Source organism: Electrophorus electricus, chromosome 1, assembly GCF_041902795.1.
Source record: "Electrophorus electricus isolate QZ-2024a chromosome 1, ASM4190279v1, whole genome shotgun sequence".
Classification (NCBI taxonomy): domain Eukaryota; kingdom Metazoa; phylum Chordata; class Actinopteri; order Gymnotiformes; family Gymnotidae; genus Electrophorus; species Electrophorus electricus.
The window spans coordinates 28,794,428-28,819,725 of NC_137497.1; the positions used below are offsets into that span (position 1 = coordinate 28,794,428).

At 38.3% G+C, this 25,298-nt stretch overlaps 1 protein-coding gene across 4 annotated transcripts; it reads left to right on the forward strand.

The window, feature by feature from the left end:
• Positions 1-627: 627 nt before the first annotated feature.
• tnpo1 (transportin 1) lies at positions 628-25,298 on the forward strand. 4 transcript variants are annotated; one of them, XR_014123743.1, is made up of 25 exons: positions 630-1,015; positions 2,562-2,637; positions 3,275-3,424; positions 4,781-4,887; positions 7,403-7,536; positions 7,683-7,764; positions 7,856-7,978; positions 8,615-8,733; positions 8,979-9,039; positions 9,151-9,325; positions 9,412-9,564; positions 9,723-9,948; positions 12,919-13,090; positions 13,183-13,269; positions 13,370-13,477; positions 13,591-13,749; positions 14,543-14,630; positions 16,057-16,155; positions 17,168-17,263; positions 19,981-20,056; positions 21,243-21,342; positions 21,773-21,847; positions 22,085-22,224; positions 22,369-22,485; positions 23,764-25,298. XR_014123743.1 is itself a non-coding variant. In XM_027007934.3 (24 exons), exons 1-23 carry the CDS (start codon positions 911-913, stop codon positions 22,190-22,192), a joined length of 2,679 nt encoding a protein of 892 aa, XP_026863735.1. In that variant the 5' UTR covers positions 630-910; the 3' UTR covers positions 22,193-22,224; positions 22,369-25,298. The 4 variants fall into 4 exon arrangements, 2 of the variants coding, with proteins under 2 accessions (XP_026863735.1, XP_081570260.1); XM_027007934.3 differs by having other exon boundaries at positions 22,369-25,298; XR_014123744.1 differs by lacking the exons at positions 19,981-20,056; positions 22,085-22,224; positions 22,369-22,485; positions 23,764-25,298 and having other exon boundaries at positions 628-1,015.

Here is a 25,298-nt window from a genome sequence, read left to right on the forward strand (position 1 = left end):
AAGTAACTGTCCTGATGGCAGCAGACAAAACTGTTGATGAAGATTGAAGAAACTTTGCTTCTGTCATGTAGCAGTAGAGACTGGTACTATTCTGCAGAATTCAGTTCCATCCCTAATCTAACACTCCTGTCTCAGATAAATGAAGGTCTTTAGCAATGTGTGTAAATACTAAAAGTGTATCAGAGTGAAACTAAAGTGCAGGGGACCATCTCTAAATATATTTCTAGGTGCTATTGTGCATGCTACTGAAACCTGGGCTGGAGGGTCAGTGAGAAAGCTTGCAGTAAGCAAGCAGTTTAAAATACATATTTTAAAATGAGGGACACAATACACTTGAATTTGATCCACCAGTGCAAGATAGATCAAAGACAAATGTTTACTGAGTTATTGATTAGTCTAACAAGCCATAACCACACAGCTGTAATTTCTATACACTCCTTAAACCCTAACTTCAGAGATTAAAGTAAATCAGGGCAGTATTCAAGGGAGTGGAACATCTTGATGTTGGCTGGTAGGAAGAAGAGCTGTTTTTGCAAATTAACATGACGTCATTGCTATACGTTACCTTCAGATTAATCACATCGTCACCTAATGACAGGCCAGTCAAGTAACGGGGGTCGTGTAAGTGGCAAGCACTAGGACCCAGGACCCGTTTTAGGGCTAATCACTGTAAATGCGCTCGTATGACTGGATCTTACAGCCAGAAAGGAATGTTCTGCCCTGTCGGGCCCATGTAACTCATGTGTACAGTTGTAGAGTAACCTTCGAGATAACGCTTATTTGAGGCGGGGTAACTTGTGCGCCACGAAGTGACTACATTTAAGATCAAGGGTTTTTTTTTTTTTTTTTAATTTTACCGCAAATATAATCTGTCACTTGGTCATTATTGCGGACAGTCGGGCAAACCAAGATGGAGTGCCAGTGGAAACCAGACGAGCAAGGACTTCAGCAAATCTTGCAGCTTCTGAAGGAGTCTCAATCCCCCGACACAACCACGCAAAGATCCGTCCAACAAGTATCCTTAGCTGTTTCACGATACTTTTCAATTACATGCTGATTATCTCCTGGTAGCTGTGATGTGTCTGTCGATGGTTAGCTAACGGCTATCTAGCTAGCTAGTTTTGCGACACTAGAGGAGCTTGTTCTAAACAGGCTAAGCAAAAGCAATCTCAATATAGTCTTGCAGGATTTTGGTCACGTATGAATTGACGTTGGGACGAAACACTATAACACTTAGCTAGAGCTACTGTCCGACAGCTAGTTAGCTAGCGGTTAGCTATTTAAGATGGCCAAGCCTGCCAACGTAACTGTCATATTGTCAGTTATCCTAGCTAACGTGCGCTAGCGTTAACTTTAATTGTCTACCAATGGTTTTACTAGCTGAGTTTGTAGCTAGCTAGGTACATTCCGGATAGACGCCAATTTCAGCTAGCTGCCCGTTACGGAGGCCCGATGTGTAGCCAGGTTAGCTAGGTTAACTCGCTTCTCAGACTAATTATCCACTGTAACCGATTAGATACGACGTCACGTGATATGTTGTACTAACCAGATTTATTCAGCAGCTGTCTAGCCAGGTCGCTACAGTTGTATTGCCGTTAATATCTTAGCTAACTTTACTCGTTGCTGCTGAGCGTGAAATAACAGTAACTAGATAGCTATACATTGGAATTTTATTAGTATACAGTATGAACAATAGTCAGTATATCAGGGATTAACAATAGCTATCTAGTTTACGACAAGCAAATACTGACAGGTTTCTTATCAGTTAAAGCCACATCTAACATGCTACCTAGCTAACGTTAGACGTCCTCTTCTGTGTTAGGGCGTAATGTTTTGATACGGCGTCATTGTCATGGCCGTACCTTGTGTTCATTTCATTTAGTATTTGACCTGCTTTTTCGTGAATTCTATATAATTTTGGTGTATACATAAGTACGATGTGGTTTTGCAGGTGTTGATTTTATAGCTATTTTAGGTCAAAGATGGTGCAACTTGTGTGATTGAGACTGTGTGGTTGAGAATAATTAATTATCTAACTAGCTGCCTAAATAACGTTGACTAAAGGTTTGTAAATAAATTTAAAACTAGGGTTAACCAAGAGATCACAAAGAAAGGTGATGTATTTGTTTTTACCTAGATTAACGTTAAACCATCGGTTTGCGGGAAACACCAGATTTTTAAAACCGTCCCCGTAATTTGGAATATTTTGCAACAAAATATTTAGCTTTGACCAAGATAGAATGGTATCCCGATGGATACAAACAGATTTACATGCAATCACGTGGATTATTCCATATTATATATGTATTAATAAAATGAGCTAGCCTGTTTTAAATCTAGAAAATTTGTGTAATAAATCTGAAACTGTGAGGTCCTAACGTGTACCTTTACCGAATTTACATGTGTATATATAAAGGAACACACAAAGTGCCATTAAAGGGGGATTTTTAAGAAATGTATGTTAATCCCCTATATAATAACATTTGTTGTCTACTACCTGCTTGGTCTTTTTCACTTCATGTGGCACTGTGTGAAAATTCTTTCCTTAATGTATTTCTCAGAAACTTGAACAGCTCAATCAGTTCCCAGACTTCAACAATTACTTGATATTTGTGCTTACAAAGCTGAAGTCAGAAGGTAGAGTTTGCTCACATAGGTGCAGTTTGTGTCCATGTGCTGCTGTAGAGTAGAGATTCCTTGAGCCTATTCAGGGATGAACTGCTTGAAGAATATGGGTCACTCTAATTTTAAACTGTGATAACCCTGCCTTTAGAGATGCTGTTTTCAGAACACTGTTTCTTGTATGAACAGTAGGACAACCTTACTGCTTGTAACCCATCTTGTTGTTCTCCATTCTTGGAGCAGTGGGGTTGTTGCAGCATCCATGCATACATATATTCATGTACATATATGGTTGATTGATTTGAAGAGAATAAAATAAAATGTAAAATAACGAAGCACTTAGTACCGATGACCTTCATAACTGCCTAAAGCTACTTTTATTGTATGGGTCAGAGTGCTGTCTACATAGGCTCTGCTATAATGTTCCAGTATTGCAGACAGGAACTTCTCCCTGTACCTAATGTTCTTTTGTGATGGATTCACTTTAACACTTAAAAGGATAACATCTTAGAAAAATTGACCTACTGCTTTAACCAAACATCATCATTTAATTTTCTATGCAGTGGCAGCTATGTGGCGATAGATATTCCCTTTGTTTATTTTTTTTCTCTCTCTCAATTACTCATAACAACCCCTCCTCTGACTCCTGCAGATGAGCCCACTCGTTCTCTCAGTGGGTTGATCTTGAAGAACAACGTGAAGGCCCATTACCAGAACTTTCCTGATGGAGTCTCCGACTTCATCAAAAATGAGTGCTTGCAGAACATTGGTGACTCTTCACCTCTTATCCGAGCTACTGTGGGTGAGTAGAGGCTTGCCATCGCAACTGCCACATTTCTCAGAGTGCTGATGTAAGAGCAGTTTTCACTTTCCTAATTCTAAAAATGGGCTGGATAAATTTGATTGGCATTCTTACTCTGTGATGCTCGATCCAAATGGCCTTTCTCTCAGTTCCTGATCATTTACTTTCTCAGTTATGTCTCTCTTGTAGTGCTTAAAAGATTCCATGATCTGCAAGTGTCTGACTTTTATAACCTAACTGTAATGGAAATTGGTAGCATGCTGTCAAAGAGTAAATTCCTGTGTACATCCTCTGTTCTTGAACCCCCCCAGACTGCATGGATATGTGCAGCCTAAGGCAGAGCAGGGAGTGACTCAGGGCCCAGAGTTTATGTTAAAAATGGGATGTCATTGCTGACATCACTTGTTGCATCATTGCATACATGTTTCTAAGATATAAAAGAGACAATGCATCTTAAATGTGTTTGGAGTAAATCTGAGACAGTGAGGGTTACATCATGGCATATTCTTATAAAAAACCTGCGTGTGTATTGTGCATTACTGGAATATTTTCATTTAGGTGTCAGTGTATCAAATTCTGGCATTTCTAAATTCTATTTCTAAAATCTGTTTTAAAGTGAGTTGTAGATATAGTGAGGTATTCACAGAGTGTTATTTACAGAATCGCACTCCAGGAGCATTTTTATTTTAAATGACACTGTTCACGTTTATGGCTTTTTGAACAGTTTTGTCATTTATGGATGACTATGAGCCATCATTACCTTAGTCTGTTATAATATTGCTTAAGAACTCTGCTTATGCAGACTCCTAAATGTGTTTCATTGATTTTACAGCTGTGAGCTTTTTCGCTTTTATGGGGAAGGCAAGAACAAAGCAGAATGCTTTGGTGTCTAAATCCAGTGTTCGAGTTTAAATCAAGCCTGACAGTATGGCAGTGTGTGTCAGATGCTTTTGGTTTCCTGTTCTAATGTTGGTTTCGAATGTTGTTTTTTTACAATAAATCCATCGCCCTCCTGGCTCATTTTGTGGCGAGTGTGACCTTATTTATGAACCTTATTTAGCGTAGCCTGTAGTTTTTCTTTTTTATGGCAAGTAACCTTTAAAAAGTTTGTAGAATAAAGTCTGTTTGCAATCCTCTTGGTTTTTTTTTTTTTGTCATTTGTGATTGCGAGGTAAATATGTCATAGGACAGAACTGCTGAAGTGTAGTTTTTCCGCAGTCAGTTGTTCTGTATTGAAACATCAAGATCACGTCACCATATTATGTCTCCACCATATAGTTCTAATTTGTAGTTTAAATAAAACAACTAAAAATTGAAAACTAGGCTACTTCACAGCATACGGTCTGTTTTTCTCAGGTATACTCATTACCACTATAGCCTCTAAAGGAGAACTGCAAAATTGGCCAGAACTTCTGCCCAAACTCTGTTTGCTACTTGATTCAGAGGACTACAACACCTGTGAGGTAAGTCACATAGACATGGTCGTGGTCATTTAAACCACTAGGTTTTATAAGGGCATTGTAATGCAATGTCAACGTTCTTTCCACCAAAGAAGATTTTGCTGTAATCTTTGGTAGAGAAGGAGATGATGTTTTATCATCTGTATTTTTTTTTTTGTCTTGTTTCTGGTTGTTTACTTGTCAGCAACTTCGCAGTCTCCAGATGGATTTGTCTATGTAGCCTGGTGTAATAACCAAGCGTTGATATTGTTGAAATTTAATATCTCAGATATGCATTAATATGTAGTGGGATGATGGTTGTTCATTCTGGTCCTTGTTATCTTTTGTCTGTAAATGCATCTCCGTGTGGCAAAAAAATATAATGCCTATATTTATTTCTCCATCCTGCCATGTGATGATTTCTAAATTGAAACTAGCAACTAAGGCTGCAACACACTCTCTGAAACAAAGATTTCACACAGTGATGGTAACATATAAACACACACACACATACACATAATCGTCAGTGGGTGGGTGTTGGTGTTTATTTATTTATTTTGCACATGCAGTTTTTTCTGTAAGCACCAGAATGTATGTGGAACTAGTCTGTAGGCAGCATTTGATTAAAGGATTTTTATATCAGGGATTTAGAAATGCCTGTGATAAGTTTTTGACCTTGGTGTCCAGAATATGACTGACTAATTTTAATTTTTGCTGTACATCATCTTTGATCAGTTGTGGCCATGGTTGATAAATGCAGGATTCCTTAACTGGGCGTTTAAAGAACGTGTGTAATGTATGTCAGGGGCCTGTGTTTTAACAAGGACCCCTACAGCAACGTAGGTAGACTCCCCTCTAGCACCAAGCACCAAAAATAGCTCCTCTGATCCACAATCCTTTGCGGTGTCTGGAGGCAGCACTGCAGTTGTAAATCAATGTATGGGCTTTAGTCAACCATTGTGTCTGGTTAGAATGGTTAACTGAACGTTACTTCTCTCACTCGCCCCTTCTTTTAATTTCTTCATGCACATTATCCGTGTCCTGTTCCACCATTTAAAGCTTTCAGAGTTAATTTCCTTGTGGCTGTAGTCAGCATTTTAAAGTGATTGATGGGCACCAAGTGACTCGTGACTAGTAGTCCATCTCTCATAATGGAACACTCATGCCAAGTCATTTCGTCATTCTGAAATGCACTTATGGGGCATGCTACTGAGTGCAATGTCCTGAGGTAGAGATTGCCTCTCTAGAACATAGTTTAGCTGCAACATTCTGTTCTATTAATTCTAAATAAAGCATAGCCCAGGTGTGAATCTCTAAATATTTCAAGAATGTTGTAATGTCTTTATTAGGTTTGCCACAGAGCAGTTTAATGGTGTGTAGTGATGGTCTATTTTAAGTGCCATGCAATTATGTCAAGTCAGGTGTTCTTTAGATGGTGGGTTTTGTATGTTGGAAATTCCATTGGCTTTGTCACTTTGTGTCAGCTATTCCTTGTTCCATATAGGCATTCTTAATGTATGAATGCAGCTGAATGTGTAAGTCCTGAAGTTAGCTAGTCAGTTTGGCCTGAAAATTATATTCTGAGATGTATTTTGTGGTGATCACAGATGATCATGTGGTTTTTATCCGTGCTTCAAACAACTCTGTTTAAGTCTGGAGAGTCAGAAGGTTTCATTATCAAATGTAGCATCTGATTGATTGGAGTGTTAGAGTTGGTGTTTTTACTCAAAAGTCCATATACAGAAATTGATCAGCATATTACTTTTTGTATTGAAGTCGATATAATTTTTTTTTGGTGAGAAGTACAATATGTGGAAACACTCCATTAGATTCTGTCCCAAAAAAATAAAAAATGAACAAGAAACAACAGGTTAATTGTATCTTCTGATGTCCTACCCAGGAAGTGACCTTTTAGACCTTGAAAACATGACGCATCTTTTTCTATTTCCTCCTACTCTCCAATTTGGAGTGCTGCACTTTGCATAGCAGTAGCTGCCAGTGGAGAATGTTGCCATGGCAACAGCCAGCACCCAGACATCGCCTGTTGCCACAACGCCATATGCCTTGTGGCCTGATTAGATTCCTAACACAGGTTGGGTGTGCATGAGCTTGAAAACAAGAATTCCTGTGCATTCTGGAGGGGGGAGGGGGGAGGGGTGGGCATAAGTGGCATTGCATTATTGTAATGATATGGCTGGCACGGGTTATGAGGAGCATGGAAATTAGGGCCCTCCACAGACAGTATGACTTTGAAAGGAATTTTCATTTGCTATAGCTCCTCATATAAGGCTAACACGCGTTCTGTAGTCTAACAGACTTATGTTGTAAATATTTTTTTTTTCTTTTTCTCCTGTCTGGTTTCTTAAAATGGTAAAATAGAAACAGCAGTATCTTACGGGAAAAGACAAGGTTTGATTTTATAAATTGAGGATGGGAAATATGAACCAGTCAAATATTCCATGTATTTACATGTAGGTCTGCAGTGACATAAATTGTCTGTCCATCTATGATCCTCCCTCTTTCTTTCTCTCTTTCTCAGGGGGCATTTGGAGCTCTGCAGAAAATCTGCGAGGATTCAGCTGAGATCCTGGACAGCGACATGCTGGACCGACCTCTCAATGTTATGATCCCTAAATTTCTGCAGTTTTTCAAGCACAGCAGCCCCAAGATCAGGTGGGAAGCATCTATGTTCTGTCAGCAAGCACAAATCCTGAAGCGAGCATTCCTGATTTTCCTGAGTTGCGAGAGAGCTAGGGACTTTCATGAGGTCAGGTTCCAGAATCACACAGTCATTGCTGTTTTCTTGGTGTTTATTTCAGATCTCATGCCATTGCCTGTGTGAACCAGTTCATCATCAGCAGAACGCAGGCCCTAATGCTGCACATCGATCCCTTCATTGAGGTACATGGCTTCTAACTTTGCATCATTTATTCACCATGTTGCATCGGAGGGATCGTGCTGACCCAAAGCCTGTGTGTTTTGTGCACTGCAGAACCTGTTTGCACTGGCGGGTGACGAGGAGCCGGAGGTGCGGAAGAATGTGTGCCGGGCCCTGGTGATGCTACTGGAGGTCCGTATGGACCGCCTCCTGCCCCACATGCACAACATCACTGAGGTGAGTCAGCAATGTCAACCAGGTCAACAATGAATTTTCTTCCTGGGTAAAAAAAAACCCCAAACAAAACTGTTTATTATGTATTTTTATGATGCTGAATCAAATGTTTTCAGAATTTTCCCATCACCCATAGTAGGTTTTTGTTGTTGTTCCAATATGTCATTATGTGTAGTATGGAAAGATGGTACCAAGGGAAATGGGTCACTATGGTACACTGAAGAGGGATGTTCCTGAGGCTAAATATAGGCAAAACTCCTACATTGTACATTTTAGATGTACGTTTATACACATTTTAAGTATAATAATAGCTTTATATATTAATTATAATATATAATTAATATATAGTTTTGGAAACAAACAAAAAAAAAGTTAAAAATGTATTGCCCAGTGTAACCGCCCATTCATCTCCACCTCATGTGACCCCAAGACACATTGTGTATTGTCTCAGCAAGCACCCACCTTCTCTGCTCTCGGTGTTTTGTCCAGCACTCTGCTACTTTCCAAGGAAAGCTCTGAATGCCTGAAACATCGGTAGAGGAAAAAAATGAGTCACTGCCACCATCTACTGGCCAGAAGTGTACCGCTCTAGACAAATGCCATCAAATCTCTCTCTCTCTCTGTTGTTGCGTGCTTCAGTACATGTTGCAGAGGACGCAGGACCAGGATGAGAATGTCGCTCTGGAAGCCTGCGAGTTCTGGCTCACACTGGCAGAGCAGCCTGTCTGTAAGGATGTGCTCTGTGGCCACCTGTCCAAGTGAGTACACAGACCAGGTGTAATGCACTCCAATGGGGAAGCAAAAAGAAAAATGGGAATCTTGCACGTCACACCTCAGACTTATTCTTGCTGAGAGGGCCACTTGCCATGGTTTCACTTTATTCAATAATTTGCAGAGTCTGGCTGTTGAAATACTGCAGAATCTTATGATGTTGAATAATGCCGGATTTCTTCTTTGAAGTGTAAACAACTAATAATCCATTATTGTTACCATTCTATCATAGGCTGGTTCCAGTTTTGGTGAATGGCATGAAATACTCTGAGATTGACATAATTCTCCTGAAGGTTAGCAGAACATTTCATACTTTGACAATTGGAGCTGTCGGCACTCATCTTGATGAAACATGTAAAGGTCATGGATGGTGTTTGAATCCACATGTATTTGTGTGTACCCAGGGTGACGTGGAGGAGGATGAAGCCATCCCAGACAACGAGCAGGACATCCGGCCTCGATTCCACCGCTCGCGTACTGTTGCCCAGCAGCACGAGGGTGGTGACGGCATCGAGGAGGACGACGATGAGGATGAAGATGACCTAGATGATGATGACGCCATCTCTGACTGGAACTTGCGTGAGAGTCCGCTGCTTTTGGAACACGGATGCCACGGCCTACACCGTCGGCCGGGCAAGACTGAGTCCCTGTTTCTCTGCCCGCAGGGAAGTGCTCAGCGGCAGCGCTGGATGTCCTGGCGAATGTGTTCCGGGAGGACCTACTGCTGCACACCCTCCCTCTGCTGAAAGAGCTGCTCTTCCACCCAGACTGGGTCATCAAAGAATCTGGCATACTCGTGCTAGGGGCCATCGCAGAGGGTGCGTAACACACAAGTGAATGTGTGAACTCACAGGTGTCTTCAGAATCAGCTGCCGATTTAGATTGTTAAAGCATCTTTGTTGAAATTTCATATTACTTATGCAAAGGATGTTTTGGATTTGTAATCCTCTCTTCACCCCTCCCCGACCCCTTCCAGGTTGTATGCAGGGTATGATTGCATATTTGCCAGAGCTGATTCCTCACCTGGTGCAGTGTCTGGCTGATAAGAAGGCTCTCGTACGCTCTATCACCTGCTGGACGCTGAGCCGTTATGCCCACTGGGTTGTGAGCCAGCCGGCCGACGCCTACCTCAAACCCCTCATGACAGAGCTGCTCAAACGTATACTGGACAGCAACAAACGTGTCCAAGAGGCAGCATGCAGGTGTGTGTGTGTGAGAGAGAGAGAGAGAATAAGACTGATGTGCAAAATATTTATCTGATTAAGTAACATTGACACAGTTTTTAGGACAAATGTCTGTAAAGTAATATTTATGACTTTGCACAGGAAAGATATCTGTAAAACTCAGAGATGGGTGTGATTACTTGATTTATACACTGTCTTCACAAAATATGTATGCGGTATTCATAACTTTCACTGGTCATTACTGAATGAAACATTACACATAGTTATCAGCCAGGAGAATGGGTGGATTTGATCTATATTGCTTACTTGTCTATAATCCTACATCTGTGTAAAATATTGACATTTAAACTGCTTATCGTAAAGAAATTGCTGGTAGTTTGGAGGCTACATGTAGTAGAATTTACTTAAAGCTATCTAATACTAGTACATGCTTTCTTCCTTACTTCCATGCTTGTGAAAAAGCACAAAAAAAAAAATCCTTCCAAAGGATATAGCTGAAGATTTATGAACATGGCAATATGCACAGGATTAAAATGTCCTGGGGTTATTTCTACCAGTTATTTTATAGTAATTAATTTTATAATAATAATAAATTAATTTATATAGCACCTTTCACAGACTCAAGACTCGCTTTAAAATAAAGCCGAAGAGGAAAAAGATATATTGATTGACACAACACAATAATTAAATATGAATAGGAAGAGAAGCTATGAGAAATTTTGAGAAAGGAGGTATGTTTTAAGTTTTGATTTGAAAGAGAAAAGTGAAGAGCAGAGATGGAGAGATTGAGCTAAAGTGTTCCATAATTTTGGGGCCTTGACACTATAGGATCTGCCTCTTACAGAGACAAGTCTAAACTTGGAGATGGAAAGGAGACCTGCATTAGCAGACCAAAGTGTATGGATGGGGCAGTATGAATGAGTTCAGCTAGGTAGGGAGGTGCAAGACTGTGCAGAACTTTGAATGTAAAGAGGAGGATTTTTAAACTGAGTGCGTTTTGGGACGGGGAGCCAGTGTACACTGGGGTGATGTGGCCTGATTTCCTTGTATGAAGGAGGATTCTTGTGGCTGAATTTTGGATATATTGAAGTGAGCGAATGGTTTTGTTTGGGATGCCAACACAGAGAGTGTTACAGTAGTCAAGACAGAGAGATGATGAACCAAAGTCTCAGCGTCTAGTTTGAAGAGCATAGGCCAAAATCTAGCAATATTACGGAGGTGAAAAAAGCATTTTTGACCAATGACTTGCTGTGGGGATCAAAAGAGAGTGAGAAGTCAAAAGGTACACCAAGGTTCCTAACTGTGCATAAGGAATTGATCAAGACACCATCCAGATTTAATTTAAAATTGGAGAAATTTGAGAGTTTGGACTTCGGGCCAATAAATAGAAATTCTGTTTTGTCAGAGTTTAGTCTTAATAAGTTTATGCTCATCCACTGCTTGAGATCTTGGATACAAGATAGTGAAACAGGAGGTGGTAGGGTAGTGTTAGCCTTGGTGTTAATAAAAATCTGAGTATCATCAGCATAACAGTAGAAATGAAGACCATGTCTGCAGATAATCTGACCAAGGGATAGCATGTAGATAATGAGCAGGAGAGGGCCAAGGACTGATCCCTGGGGAACACCTTGAGTGACGTATTGGTGTATGATTTGTGTTTACCTAAAACAACAAAATGTGTTCTATTTGAAAGAATCTTATTAGTAATGCCAATATTTGAGAGGCGGGCAATGAGTATGTTTTGGTTAATTGTGTCAAATGCAGCACTTAAACCAAGAAGAAGGAGAAACCTCAGATTACCAGAATTAGTAGAGAGAAAAAGGTCATTGAGAACATGCAAGAGGACTGGCTCAAATAGAGAGGTTCAAATGGAACCTGTAGGTAAAAGGCACCAAAATCTTTACTGATGCAAGAGCACAAATTCCAAATAAATAGCTGACATGGATTGGGACTGGACTAAATTCACAGAGGATCGTGGGTGGTCATTATCCCACCTGCCCATTTAAAGATAATCTCATTCGAATGAGGCTTCAAGCATGGATGATTGTGTATGTTGCAGGTCTATAATATTCCACATTTCCAGTTCTCAGTCCTGCAACAGGTTCATGAATGTCAGGCCACCTTTTCAACTTCTGTTTAACCACATTATATGTCACAGCTCAGTATTTATTCAATTAATTGAATCTGGTAATATATATTTTTTGGTTTAAGGAAGCTCATAAGGTTCTTTGAGGTTAATCCTAAAAGGCAAATTGTAGTTACACAGTGGTTTGGGCCTGATTAAACGGGTTCCTAATGGCGCTTTCTTCTTTACAATCAATTGTAAATCATTAGACTTGCCAAAATTCATATTTCAGTTTATGTAGCTTTATGTAGCTTTTTCCATTTTGATGGAAAGAATTAATCCTTAAGCTTTTTAACAGATCAAAAAGGCTAGTGTTGCTAACAGGCTAACATCATTTTTGTCTTAAACATTTCATACAGTTACATTTATCTGACGCTTTTATCCAAAGTGACTTATACTTTATGACTGAGTACAACTAGAGCAATTGAGGGTTAAGGGATTTGCTCAGGGGCCCAACAGTGGCATCTTAGCAGTGGTAGGACTTGAACCAGCAACCTTACAATTACAAGTCAAGTACCTTAACCAACTGAGCTACAGTTGTGTTAAAGTTTATTGGTTTTCATAACTGCTATTTTCACAACTGGACATAACGACATTATATGTCAACACACAGTATTTATTCAGTTTATTCAAAATTTCTTTGTTGAAGGAAGTTCTTTCTCATATATATATATATATATATATATATATATATATATATATATATATATATATATATATATATATATAAATACAAAAAGTCTGCTACTTACAGTAGGCATATATTTACTATTGTGCAAAAATAAAAAATCTAAAAAAAGAAAACCCTGAAACCCAGTCAGGGTTTGTTTAATGGTGTGTCAACCCCTGTGTCTCTTGCCCAGTGCCTTTGCCACTCTAGAGGAGGAGGCGTGTACAGAGTTGGTGCCCTATCTGGCCTATATTCTGGACACGCTGGTCTTCGCCTTCAGCAAATACCAGCACAAGAACCTTCTTATCCTTTATGATGCCATTGGCACTCTGGCAGATTCTGTAGGCCTCCATCTCAACAAACCGGTATATGTGCATGCATACACACACACACTTCTTCAGTGACATGAGCATAAATCCATAAATATTTGACAAAATTGCCATGCTGCTGTCTTTAGGAATACATTCAGATGCTGATGCCACCATTGATTCAGAAGTGGAACCAGCTGAAAGATGAAGATAAAGACCTTTTCCCTCTCCTGGAGGTTGGAAACTTTCTGAGACTCTCAAGACACTTCTGCATGCCATGGTGAACTTATTTTACATCACTTGGCCATTTCATTGTGAGCTGCTTTACCCTTGCAGTGCCTGTCATCTGTGGCTACCGCCCTGCAGAGCGGCTTTCTGCCCTACTGCGAACCAGTCTACCAGCGCTGTGTCAACCTGGTCCAGAAGACCCTGGCCCAAGCCATGGTGAGGCAGGCTTCAGACCCTGACGGACACAGTACAGTCCTGATTGTGTGGATGAGCAGGGTCCTGTGTCTTTCAAAGATAATTTTCCCTTTCTCTGTGCTCTGTTCACTTAGCTCCATCAGTCACAACCTGAGGTCTACGAAGCTCCTGACAAAGACTTCATGATTGTGGCTCTGGATCTGCTCAGTGGGCTGGCTGAGGGTCTGGGTGGTAACGTTGAGCAGCTGGTGGCACGCAGTAATATTCTCACCCTCATGTATCAGTGCATGCAGGTAATATTTGTTTGTGTGTCAATTCTTATTATGTTGATCTGCTATTTTAAGGCCTTCTTCAAGGACTTCTCATTGAAAGTTGTAGCTCTTTTTTTTTTTTTTTATGCAATCAGCAAAAGGTATGATTTGGATGTTGCCAAAATCACGTGAAAATTGAACATGGGTAGAGGTTAAAGGAGCTTGTTGGGAACGTAGTTAATGATGTAATTTATAGATGCATCTTCAACATTTGTTGGGGTTGCATAATATATTCTGATCTATTCATTATAGCAATATTTTTGAAATACCAATATCACATAAATCACATAAAAATTGTAATATGTTATACTACAGAAATTAGCATATATTAATACAGCCTTCTTAAATTAGAAAAGGGGGGAAAGAAACTTTCACCATGGATTTACACTTGTAATTCATTTGAAAGTTCTTTAAAATGGGGTTCAGTTTTAGCTTTAGAACTCATTCTCCAAGAGTGTTTTCTTGCAGCCTGGTGAATTTTGTCTGAATCAGGACTGTATGTTTATTATCTTGGTCCTCCCAACCTTTCTTCCTAAATCTCAGCCAGGGAGTTTTTCCTTGCTACAGTCGCCCCTGGCTTGTTCATTAGGGATCTGGACCCATACATTTGTAAAATGCGTTGACAACTTGTTGTAAAAAGCACTATATAAAATAAATTTGACTTGACTTGAATGTAAGGTCATTGTATTGATTGTGCATTAATCACCAACTTCTTGAGCCTTCTTAGTATTGCTGTAAGTCGTATGACTTATTTCTGCACATCTTTGTTTTTTAGGATAAAATGCCTGAGGTACGGCAGAGTTCTTTTGCCCTGTTAGGTGATCTCACCAAAGCATGCTTCCAGCATGTCAAACCATGTATTGGTAAGTTCAGCCCTTAAGTCTGACACAGTAGGAGTGCCTTTTTTTTTTGTAAGATCAGAGGGAGGTGCCCGGGCAGGGTTACTAGGAGTTTAATTCAGAGCAGGATGGTAATAAATGTCTGGCAATGACTTTCAGATGATATGTTTATATTAAAGAATGCTGTATATCTTATTCCTGCTGGTGAGATTAAGCCACTATACAATGAAAAACTTAATGTTTTGTTTGTTGTTGAGCTGTGTGTGGGGTTTCTTGTTTGTTTTTGTTTTTTATTTATCAAGATATGATTATTGGGGATGGTGTTTGTTACAGACCTTTGCCTGCAGAGTTCACATGCAGGCTTATTTTCCTTAGAATGGGAGAATAGACAGATGGGTTTGGTTTATTGATTGCCTAGAATGTGTGCTAAGACACCAGTGCTAAACATTACTTAAAGGGCCTGAGACAACCTGGGATAAAAATAAAAAACAGAACTCAGTAAGTGTTTAGTGGAGTGTGTGAAAACAGCCAAGGTGAAAAACACAAGATGTATTGTTAGAGATTTAGGTAACAGTTTGGTCTAATGCACTTCTTTTGCATAAAAATATTATTAAAGTAAGGATGGTAAATACTTAGTGATTTAGTAAACTAACCACTGCAACATTCTGGTTATCCATGATGACTACCCCCATAAACACTTTGCTTTTCAAGAAGAAATTATTCTGGAAAGGTGGAAGTTATGCAGATGATAGAGCTTCATTTTAAATGAATAAATATGGTCTATTCCAACAGTTTTACCTTGGAGTTTGGTTTAAAATGCATTTATATGGCTTAACAATTTCATTTGAAATAAATAAAGAATTTGGTTTGTGTTTATAAAAGGACCACCTTATAAATAAGTCTTCAAACTATTTGTTCCCTGCCTGTTTTGTTTTTGCAGAAACAGTCATTTACATGTAATAGCATTTAGCTGACACTTTTATCCAAAGCGACTTACAAATATGACTGAGTACAACTCAGAGCAGTTGAGGGTCTTGATCAGGGGCAACTTGGCAGTAGTGGGGCTTGAACCAGCAACCTTCCAATTACAAGTCAAGTATCTTATCCACTGAGCTACTACTACCACCCTACTAATCGCCTTTTTTGAAGGGTGGTGAATGCTGTTTTATTTAAAAACATGAAATTGCCTCAAGGTAAAATCAGTCAAGGTTTGCAGTAAAATAGCTTTCAATCCTTTCTAGGATTGGTCTCATAGCTCCAGTCCAAAGTGAATAAGCAATGTTGGGCATCAGATATGTCTGGGATGCTGATTGACTACATTTAGTGGGAAAACTGGTTAAATGTAGTTCTTAGTTGTTGTTTTTTTGCCAATGTAATCCTTTAAACATATTTGTAAATAGAAGCTTTCTGTTTTGTTATATAACAATTATCATTATGCTTTATCTTCTAGCGGATTTCATGCCTATTTTAGGCACAAACCTGAACCCAGAGTTGATTTCTGTGTGCAACAATGCAACCTGGGCCATTGGGGAAATATCTATTCAAATGGGTAAGCACCTGGTTTATTGTAATGTAAAAATGTTGCCCTTGCCTCTTAGGTTATTAATAGCTAAATAATTATTTCTTTCTTGAAACTGATGGACACTATGGTGCATAATTGGACAAGACTGCCAACTTTTTTGTGGGGGTGGGTGGTTTGCAGGGAGAGAGTCATGAGTATAAGTTAAAGCTGAAGATGAAAACGGAGTGGACTTGTCTTAAAAATTCAAATGAGTAACACTGTCAGGCACACAACAGGAGAAACGCAGAAACTGATATGAAAACCTGGGCACTCCACAAAGATATTTTTTGCAACATCCAAATAAAATAATGCTAATCGGTAGCCTTTGCATTGGAAACAAGCTAACAATAACATGACTGCAACATGAGAAATGACTGCATTACTATTTTAGCTTTATGGTTAATTGTTTTGAAAATCTAATTTAAAAAATCAAGCTACCTGTCAAGCAGAAATGTGGCTCACTTGGCATCAGAGTTTAATCCTCTTTTCACCTCTGAAAAGATGTTTAATTGTTTTTGTTTTATCTTGGGTTCATTCTTTTTCTAATTCTTTTAGATTGCTTTTCTTCATTTGTATTATTGTCAAGACATGGTCACATTTTGGCAAATATAACAGTTATTTTTATATGGATTAACTACTGTTGCTTTAACAGAACAATTTATAAAAGTGCTACATTTTTACATCATCTGCTCTTAACAGCAGTGAGCTGTTGGTCTTAACTTATTATGGGCACCCTTAGTAGAAGTCATGAAAAAATGTTCTCAACTTGAAGTTATGCTGAAAAATACAAGAGATTTCAATGACGCTCAGCTACCATCATCAGAGAGGACTTCGTGCTGGTGTAATAAATTTTCATTATCAGGATCAAGTATACTGTGCTGCTGTTGTGTAGCACTATGGACTACAGTTTCTTTACTGCCTTACTTATTTTGACCCTTGGACACTTGCTGTCTCTTTTACATGCACACTAATCCACACAGATTCTTTTCTCTATGTGCAGGTGTTGAGATGCAGCCTTATGTGTCCATGGTTTTGCACCAGCTGATAGAGATCATTAACAGACCCAACACACCCAAGACTCTGCTGGAGAATACAGGTATCACTGGGAGGTGCTAGAGAAGGCTGTCCCCTATTAGGGAGCTTCTCAACCCAACCCCCATTTCCGACTCTCCAATGGCTATTAATCTCCATACATACTCCAAAGGGTGGACTTTATAAGTCTTGCTATTAGCTACATTATAAAGTAATCATGCCCAGTAAAAATGGGTAAAGGAGAAATGGTCAAATCTGACCAGAGTGTGCGACTTCCTCTTGTCCATTGTAAGGGACTCTTAGTCCATGTTCCATATGAACATAGCAAATCTTGTAAAAGTCCAACCATGGTGTTGACAGAAGTGGATTAATTATTTGAAAATGACTGTTGGATATTTTTCATATTTTAGCAAATGTTATCTGAAAGCATTCACCAGGATGTTTTGTCAGTTGATTAGGATTAAAGAATTAGTATTCTTGATGTTTCAAAGTGTAACCAGCTTGAAGACGAATGTTGAAATATGGTAAAACCTCACTGAATTCTGAGTAGATATTTGGAGCCAAAATATCTCTCTCTGCCTCTGTATTCAGTTCTTTTTTGTGTTGTCAAGATAAACATATAGCACCTACATCTTGCAAATTTCCTCCCGGTTCCAGTTCACTTTAATTATAAAGTCCTTTGATCAGAAAGCTACAAATCTTGAGCCACACGATCAGTCTACATTGATTCCTGTCAAGATCTGATCTGAAACTGAAGTATAACTTCCGTACCTAACTTCCCCAGAAACTAGGGTACTTGTAGATGTGTTCTTGTTTGTCACTTTGTTTCTGTTGTTTTAGTTACTGTTTTGTTTTGTTTTTTTTCAATGTGAATGCATATCTGCCAGTAGATGTTGAATGTTGTTTAGTTAAGGGTGGCTTATGTTTGATGCAGGATAGCTAATTTTAGACCCTGCTAAATTTAGACACAGAGAGACACACTCCATAAAAAAAAACAAAAAAACAACCCAGCAAAAAACAAAAAGAAACTAATTAAAGTAATAGAAAAAGCAATTGCATACTAGTCTAAGGCAAAGTGTGGGTCTGTTCTTGAGGATTTTGTAGTGTGGGGTGGAAGACTTCTCACATTAAGAATGTGGCTGCCTTCAGGTCAGTGGCGCTGTCAAGTGGGTGTCACATGGTATGGTGTATCAAATAGAATCATACTCTTTTTTTTTTTTTTTTTTTTTTTTTTTTTTTTTCCTTTCTTTCAGTACACTTTAAAAACATTTACAATCAACAAACCTTAATACAGTATGTGTTTTCTAACATTGATCAATGTCTTGCATATTTTATTTATTGCAGAATGAGGCAGTGGAGAACAATGAGGCAGTGGTGATAGCTAAATGTGGTAATACTGTTGATAATGGATCCCATATTGCCAATAAGTTATAATAAAAATATAGATGTCGACATTCACTTCAGAATTGTTTCATAGCATTGACTGATGTTCCTTGGACATGGGTTAATCATTTAAGTTGTTTAACTGAATTCTTAATAAGTAAATAGGCATGTTTATGTAGCCTAAGTACCCTATGTTTACTTCATAATGGCCTATTTGTTTGTTTGTTTGTTTGTTTAACACCTGGTGGGGCATCCATAGAACCTACTCATGTAACCTGCATGACATTTATTTGCACTGAGAAATTTGGTGATGCCATCACTGATCTAAATAAACAAACAAACAAAAGTGTACAGTCCAAAGGGACTGTAGCTGGCCATGTTCCTAGAGTGGAAGGGTTGCACTGGCAGGGTTTAGCATTTTGCCTTTCGCAGAATGACATTGATTCTGCTAGGTGTCCTCACTTGGCAGCCTTGCATGGCTCTCATACACCTTTTAAAACGCATCCACAGGCTTCACCCCAACACTGAAGTGATGCATACAAGCACTGTAAATTGGGGATAGTTAAAATAGCTTGCAACAAAATGGTTCACTAATGTAATTAAGAAAAAAAAGACTTTCGTTACACACTGGCTGAGTGTAACCTTCTTGATTTTCCAGAGTAATCAGCAGACCCAACACTTGTTTTTGATAACATGCATTAGTCTATCCTGCACTGAACTATGTTCTAATGAGCCAATCATCTGCTTTCTGCATGTCTCATTGGACTGTTCATAAATGCCTGTCTTTTAATGAGAATGTTGCGTAGTTTTGTGTCTCTTAAACTCAGGTCTCCCTCTGTGCCTCTTAAGATCCTGGTGGACTCTAGTCTTCTCCATGTAGTTTGCTTGTTGTAATGTTTTTTCTTAGGAAAAAAGACAGACAGAAAAAAAATACATTTCTGTTCTATTTAAGGATATTTTTGTGAGTTTAAGGGAGAAAATCTCAGAAAACAAATTTAATGATTGCATTTTTTTTTAAATAAATGGTACAACAAAACCATAGAACAAAGCACAAAATACACTTATCCTTTTTACTTGTAAAATAACTTAAATCCCTTACCTAAAGAGTTGTTTTAGCTTCTAGGTATACTAAATGCTTCGTTTTCTAAGACATCTCCCTTAAATGAATTGTTTCTTTTTAGAGTGTCATATTTTACATTTCCCCCGCTTAGTCTGGGGGGTATGAAGAGCACTAGTGAAATCTTGTGTTTATTCTCATACACAGATTCTGTTGAGTTCTGTTTCTGAGTTGTCTGTTTGTTTGTTTGTTTTTTCTTTTTGTTTTTCTCCTCCTCCCCTCCATTCGCTCATGTCTTGGTTGGCGTTTGGTGCTGTATAACCGTGATTGCGTTACCTTAGCAATAACAATTGGTCGTCTTGGTTACGTTTGTCCTCAAGAGGTGGCACCCATGCTACAGCAGTTTATAAGACCCTGGTGTGTATTATTCAATCTTTTATTTCATTCATTATCTCTCTCTGCTTATCTTCTCTGTACCTTATTAATTCCTTCTTTCTCTCCTATTCACCTGCTCTGTAACCTTGTCCCAGTACTCTTAAAAAGCCTCCTTCCTGCTTAATCACAATTTGAAACGTCTGAATGGTTAAAACCAAACCCTTTAAAGTTGCCAAGTTCCTTCTTTTGTCTGTGCAGTTCATCCAGGCAATGTGTTCTCCAAAAATTACAGTAGGAGCTGGTTGAAGAGATTTGGGATGGGGAAGCCCTTTCCTTTTCCCTCTGTCACTCTCTCTGTCTCTTTTCTGTTCTGTATGACCAATCAATATCATTACCTACCATGTGACTAACCCTGTCCTTCTAGGTCTTGTCGTTTAATTTGCCTCAGTAGCACCTTCATGTATTCTGTATTGATTTATTTCAATTTTTTATTTCGGTTGCTGTCTTTTATTGTCACTATCTAACTACTATTCAAATGCATGGAATAGTATCACATGCTTGCTGATGATAAAAAGAAAACCATGAAAAGACATGTTTTTAAGGAATAGGAGGGGGGGGGAGCGTCTCCTAATTAAGATATAGCGCCCACTAACTGCATGATGGTCCCATAAAGTCTCCCAAATCTCCCTTAGTGTAACTCCCTGAAACAGAAATTGGCAGAATATAAGGTGCTTTTACATATTTTTTTTTCAGACAAATCTGTTCTTTTAAAGCAGTGAAGTAAAATTATTTCAAAATAGCTGTTTGATGACTCAGTGTTAGCTACAGATGTGCACTTATTTGTAATGCGGAAGATGCATAGCACATGCCCCTGGCAATGTTTTTTGCCACCATACATGAATATTTTCTCCCCACAAGTGTTTAAAGCATTCTATAAAAATTATTTAAATACAGAAACTGACCATTAGAAAATAATATATGTATAATTAACAGAAAATAATTCACTGTAAAATATTTAGAGTAAATGTATTTAGGCTATGTATTAAGATAAATTTAGATGTAAAAATACTAAGGAATAATTGTCATACATTTTTATAAAGTCACTTAAATATGACTTTTAATTTTAAGGTGCTCTGAGGTGGTAGTTGTGATGAACTCTGTGCATTTGTAGCGGCTGCGTAAGTGGGCAGGTGTGTTATTTGAAAATGGGCCTTCTCTCCATCACTAGGTGCACCTCACTACGCAATATAAGAGACAATGAGGAAAAAGACTCCGCCTTTAGGGGGATCTGCACCATGATCACAGTCAACCCTGGAGGTGTGGTGCAGGTAAGTTATTGTGCATATTACCACTATAAACCACAATCAGGGATTTTTAGATCTGTTTATCATACTTATGATGTGTTCACACCTGCTCTTTTAGATTGCACCATTATAATGCAGTGTTTTCCAAATGCAACTTTTGAAACCTGTTGTCAAACACAATGGTGCAGGCAAATGAATGTAAAAATATGGCTCTTCTTGCTCTTGACTGCTGGTTCCTCCATTCAGGGTTCTGTGAAAGTGAGGAGAGCAGCATGCCCCAATCCAGTACTAATACATTCAGTGTTTTCAGTACTATTGCTATCTTTTGTTTATTCTGAATCCTTGATTGTGGCTTTGATTTTTCTCACCTCATGACTGTGGAGAGTCATATTTACTGAACATGGTAAAAGCCATACACATGTACCTCTTTCCCTGTTTATCATCCTGCTTTTAGGACTTTATATTTTTCTGTGATGCTGTGGCATCATGGGTGAACCCTAAAGATGACCTACGAGACATGTTCTACAAGGTAAAATTAATAGCAAAACAAAGAATATACTGATATTAACTTTTTCATCATGAAATATTTTTTCAAGTGGCTTATTTAAAATTCTGGTAATTGCCAATACTATGACTTTGGTATGTGTTTGCAGAGGATGAAAATAAATGACATTTGACACATTTTTGATGTAATTAATTAAATGTAATTGTGTCATTCAATTCCAAATATGTTTGCATTGTGATTTACATGTATGCTTCTCAATAGATCCTCCATGGGTTTAAGAATCAGGTTGGCGAAGAGAACTGGAGGCGTTTTTCAGACCAGTTCCCCTTGCCTCTGAAGGAGCGACTCGCAGCTTTCTATGGAGTCTAATCACTCTTGGAGAAACTGGCCTGGTTTAAGAGGTAATAGAAAATGCCTTACTTCTCCACATTTTTTTTCTGGGTTAGCACTTCAACTTTCCTGTAGAACATGAATTGAGTATATCACATTTACAGAGTCACCATTTCAATTCAATCTTAATTTTTACTGTTTCTTTTTGGCTTTAGGTCCTTAGGTTGTGGGAAATTATGGGAGCCTCAAAATCCCCAGGGAACATGCGGCCCTTTACTGGGGGGAAGGGTGGTCTGGCTGGGATGCAGCGGGGTGTGGAGCCCCTAAACCCCGTAAGGTGGGGTGGGAGGGTGTGGTTTGATGTGATACAACTCAGCAAAACTGTGTCAAGCAAGAAACTAACTTTAAATGCCCAGTCAAATAAACTAGAGAGGAAACCTTTTCATAAACAAATACTGGTGTTCATTAATCTAAAATATAGGCAGGATATTAAGGGGATAAAAAGACAGTGAAATCATCACTGATGTAACATTGCTAGATTATATTTAGGAAAATGTCACAAGACAACTCTAGCTGCAGAGAAAGGTATCATAAATCAAATGGCCCAAACTGGAGGTGGAAGTTGGACAGAATGGTACCATTAGGTACAAAAATACTCATAGGATGGTACAAAGTATAATCTGACTGCATGAAAGTGTGCGGTCCATGCTGTTCTTTTGTTGCACAGCAGTACATGGTAAAATATTAAAGTAAATGCTGAAAAACTATCAAGTTTTAAGGTATGGTGTCTAAATAATAGATCACAGCTTCATAGTGTAACTGTACAAACGTGAGGGTCCACAAACCATTTGTAAGAGCATATGATGGAGACCATGTTTTTATTTAATTTTTTCCTCCTGTGTGCGTGTGTTAGATTTGACTTGAGTTCGAAGGTGTCAGAGAAAGACATAATGGGTGCATCACATCTCATACACACTTGCTACCTTTGATTAGTTGTTCTAAATCAATTTCCCCATGCAAGGACTTCAAACCCTTATCCTGTTTCATTTTCATGTGTGAATAAGCAATCGTGGTCTCGAATGATAAGTCCATTACATTATGGTTTGACATGGATTGACAACCTTGAAACCCTTTTTGTGCGTGGGTGTATGTCTGACATTTTTCAATGTCTACTTGTTTTTGCTTAGTTTGCCGGGAGCATGATTTTGCAAATGCTTGTAATGACCTTTTTGACTAGAATAAGATGGGTACTTAAATGTTCGATTCATGCATGTTGGTGGCCCTGTAATTGGTTTTGTCATTACCCCCAGACACCTCTTACATAATGACTTATTGCATATTTGCATCCTGTTACTTGTATGTTGGTTCCCCACTGCCTGTTTGAAGACCCGTGTTCCATAAAGAACCCTTGGCATTAGAAGCTCAGCAAAAACAAATAGGAAAATAGGACAGTAAGTCTTAAAATTGCCTGGATGTATCTCGAGGTACATTTGGTTTCAAAATCAGCTAGAGTATTTCTGTAGAAACATAAATGTCTCTGCAGGTCAGAGCCATTGAGAAAATACTTATTTTTACTTGTTTGTGAAATCCTTCTCATCCCACAAATCTAGGAACATGGAAGTGCAAGAATGACTGACATGCTTTTAGTTGGAGCTACTAAAAGATACTCAAGATACTTACTCAGACTTTAAGATTTGAATGAGATTTCTCTCTGTGAAAATGAAGGAAGAAAACTGGTTAGTTTTCAGTATAGGTGATTTTCTTGTTTGTAATTAAATGGACATGAAATGGCATGAGTAAACTATGGGAAAGGCATTCACCTTTAAATGAAATAAAATACAGTAGAAATGTAAAGTGTTGTAAAGATCAATTTTGTTAGGAGTTGTATATTATTTAAAAGTTTAGAGTAATTCATCAGAGAATTATGTATTTAAGAATCCTAAAGAAAGCAACGTTTTTTTTTGTTTGTTTGTTTTTTGTGCCATCCAAACACCATGGGATATTATCAGGCTTGTTCATTTGTATATGTAATTTTAATACATTATGTTTGTCCAGTAGATGTGTCTAGTGTTAATAATCTGTCACATTCCATCTGTTTCAACATGATAATAAAAAATTGGCTTGGCTTTAAAATGGAAAAAAAAAAAAAAAAAAGTTTAAAAAATTAATGCTGTTAGTGTTGTCTTACATATGAGTGCTGCTATGTGATGTTTTCTACTTGAATTGTTTTTGTTGTTGTTGTTGTTGTTGTTGTTGTTGTAGAATCCTCAGGAGGTATGTTTACCATTTTATTTAGTTTAAGTATGTTAGTGTTATTTTATATGTACCCCCTCCTCCTGTCCCCTGTCATGAGTAGCATGGAAATCTACTCCTGCTGTTTAGTCAATGATCATGCTTCAGACTCTGACTTTCCATTTTCCCATTGAGAAAGTCTTTCCAGTTTTGGAAAGAAAAATCGGATAGAAAAAACTACATTAAAAGAGTACAATGTACTACAATGTTAGCTTGTAGCTTTTTTCACATAAATATTAAGCAATGCATAGCTTTTTATCAAGATAAAATGACTGGGTGGAAGACAAACTGGCACAGCAGTATGTGAATAGTGGCAACTTATTCTAATGAAAGTGCAGTATTTACTGTGATGCCTTGAAATTGGACATGGATTTCAGGCAATCCATATTGCTAGATGACTGCTTGCTTGGAGATTGCACAATATTAAATACAGTAGTTTATTTTATTTCTATTAAATTTTGTCAAATTAGCACTGTATCAACTACTGTTTTTTGTTTGTTTTTATGGGGTTTTTTTGGGGGGGGGGGGGGTTTGTTTGTTTTTATGGTTAGGGGAGGGAGATATTAGTTAAGGAATGATATAATAGCCATGTAAATCCTCTTTGCTTATTAGCTCCCATTGCTCTTATTTGAGAGAACTTTCATTTATTCCTTTTTTGTGACAAGCTGCTGAATTTCAGAGACAAATATCTCGAAGGTAATCATTTTTGGGGGCCACCAAATATTTTGGATCATGCAAAGAATCTATATTGTAGTAATTTTGTAATGACATTTGTATGACCTTGTGATGGATGTGACTTTGTATCACTGCTTGGATCTGTACATTGAAAATAAACTGTTTACATAAACTGTTA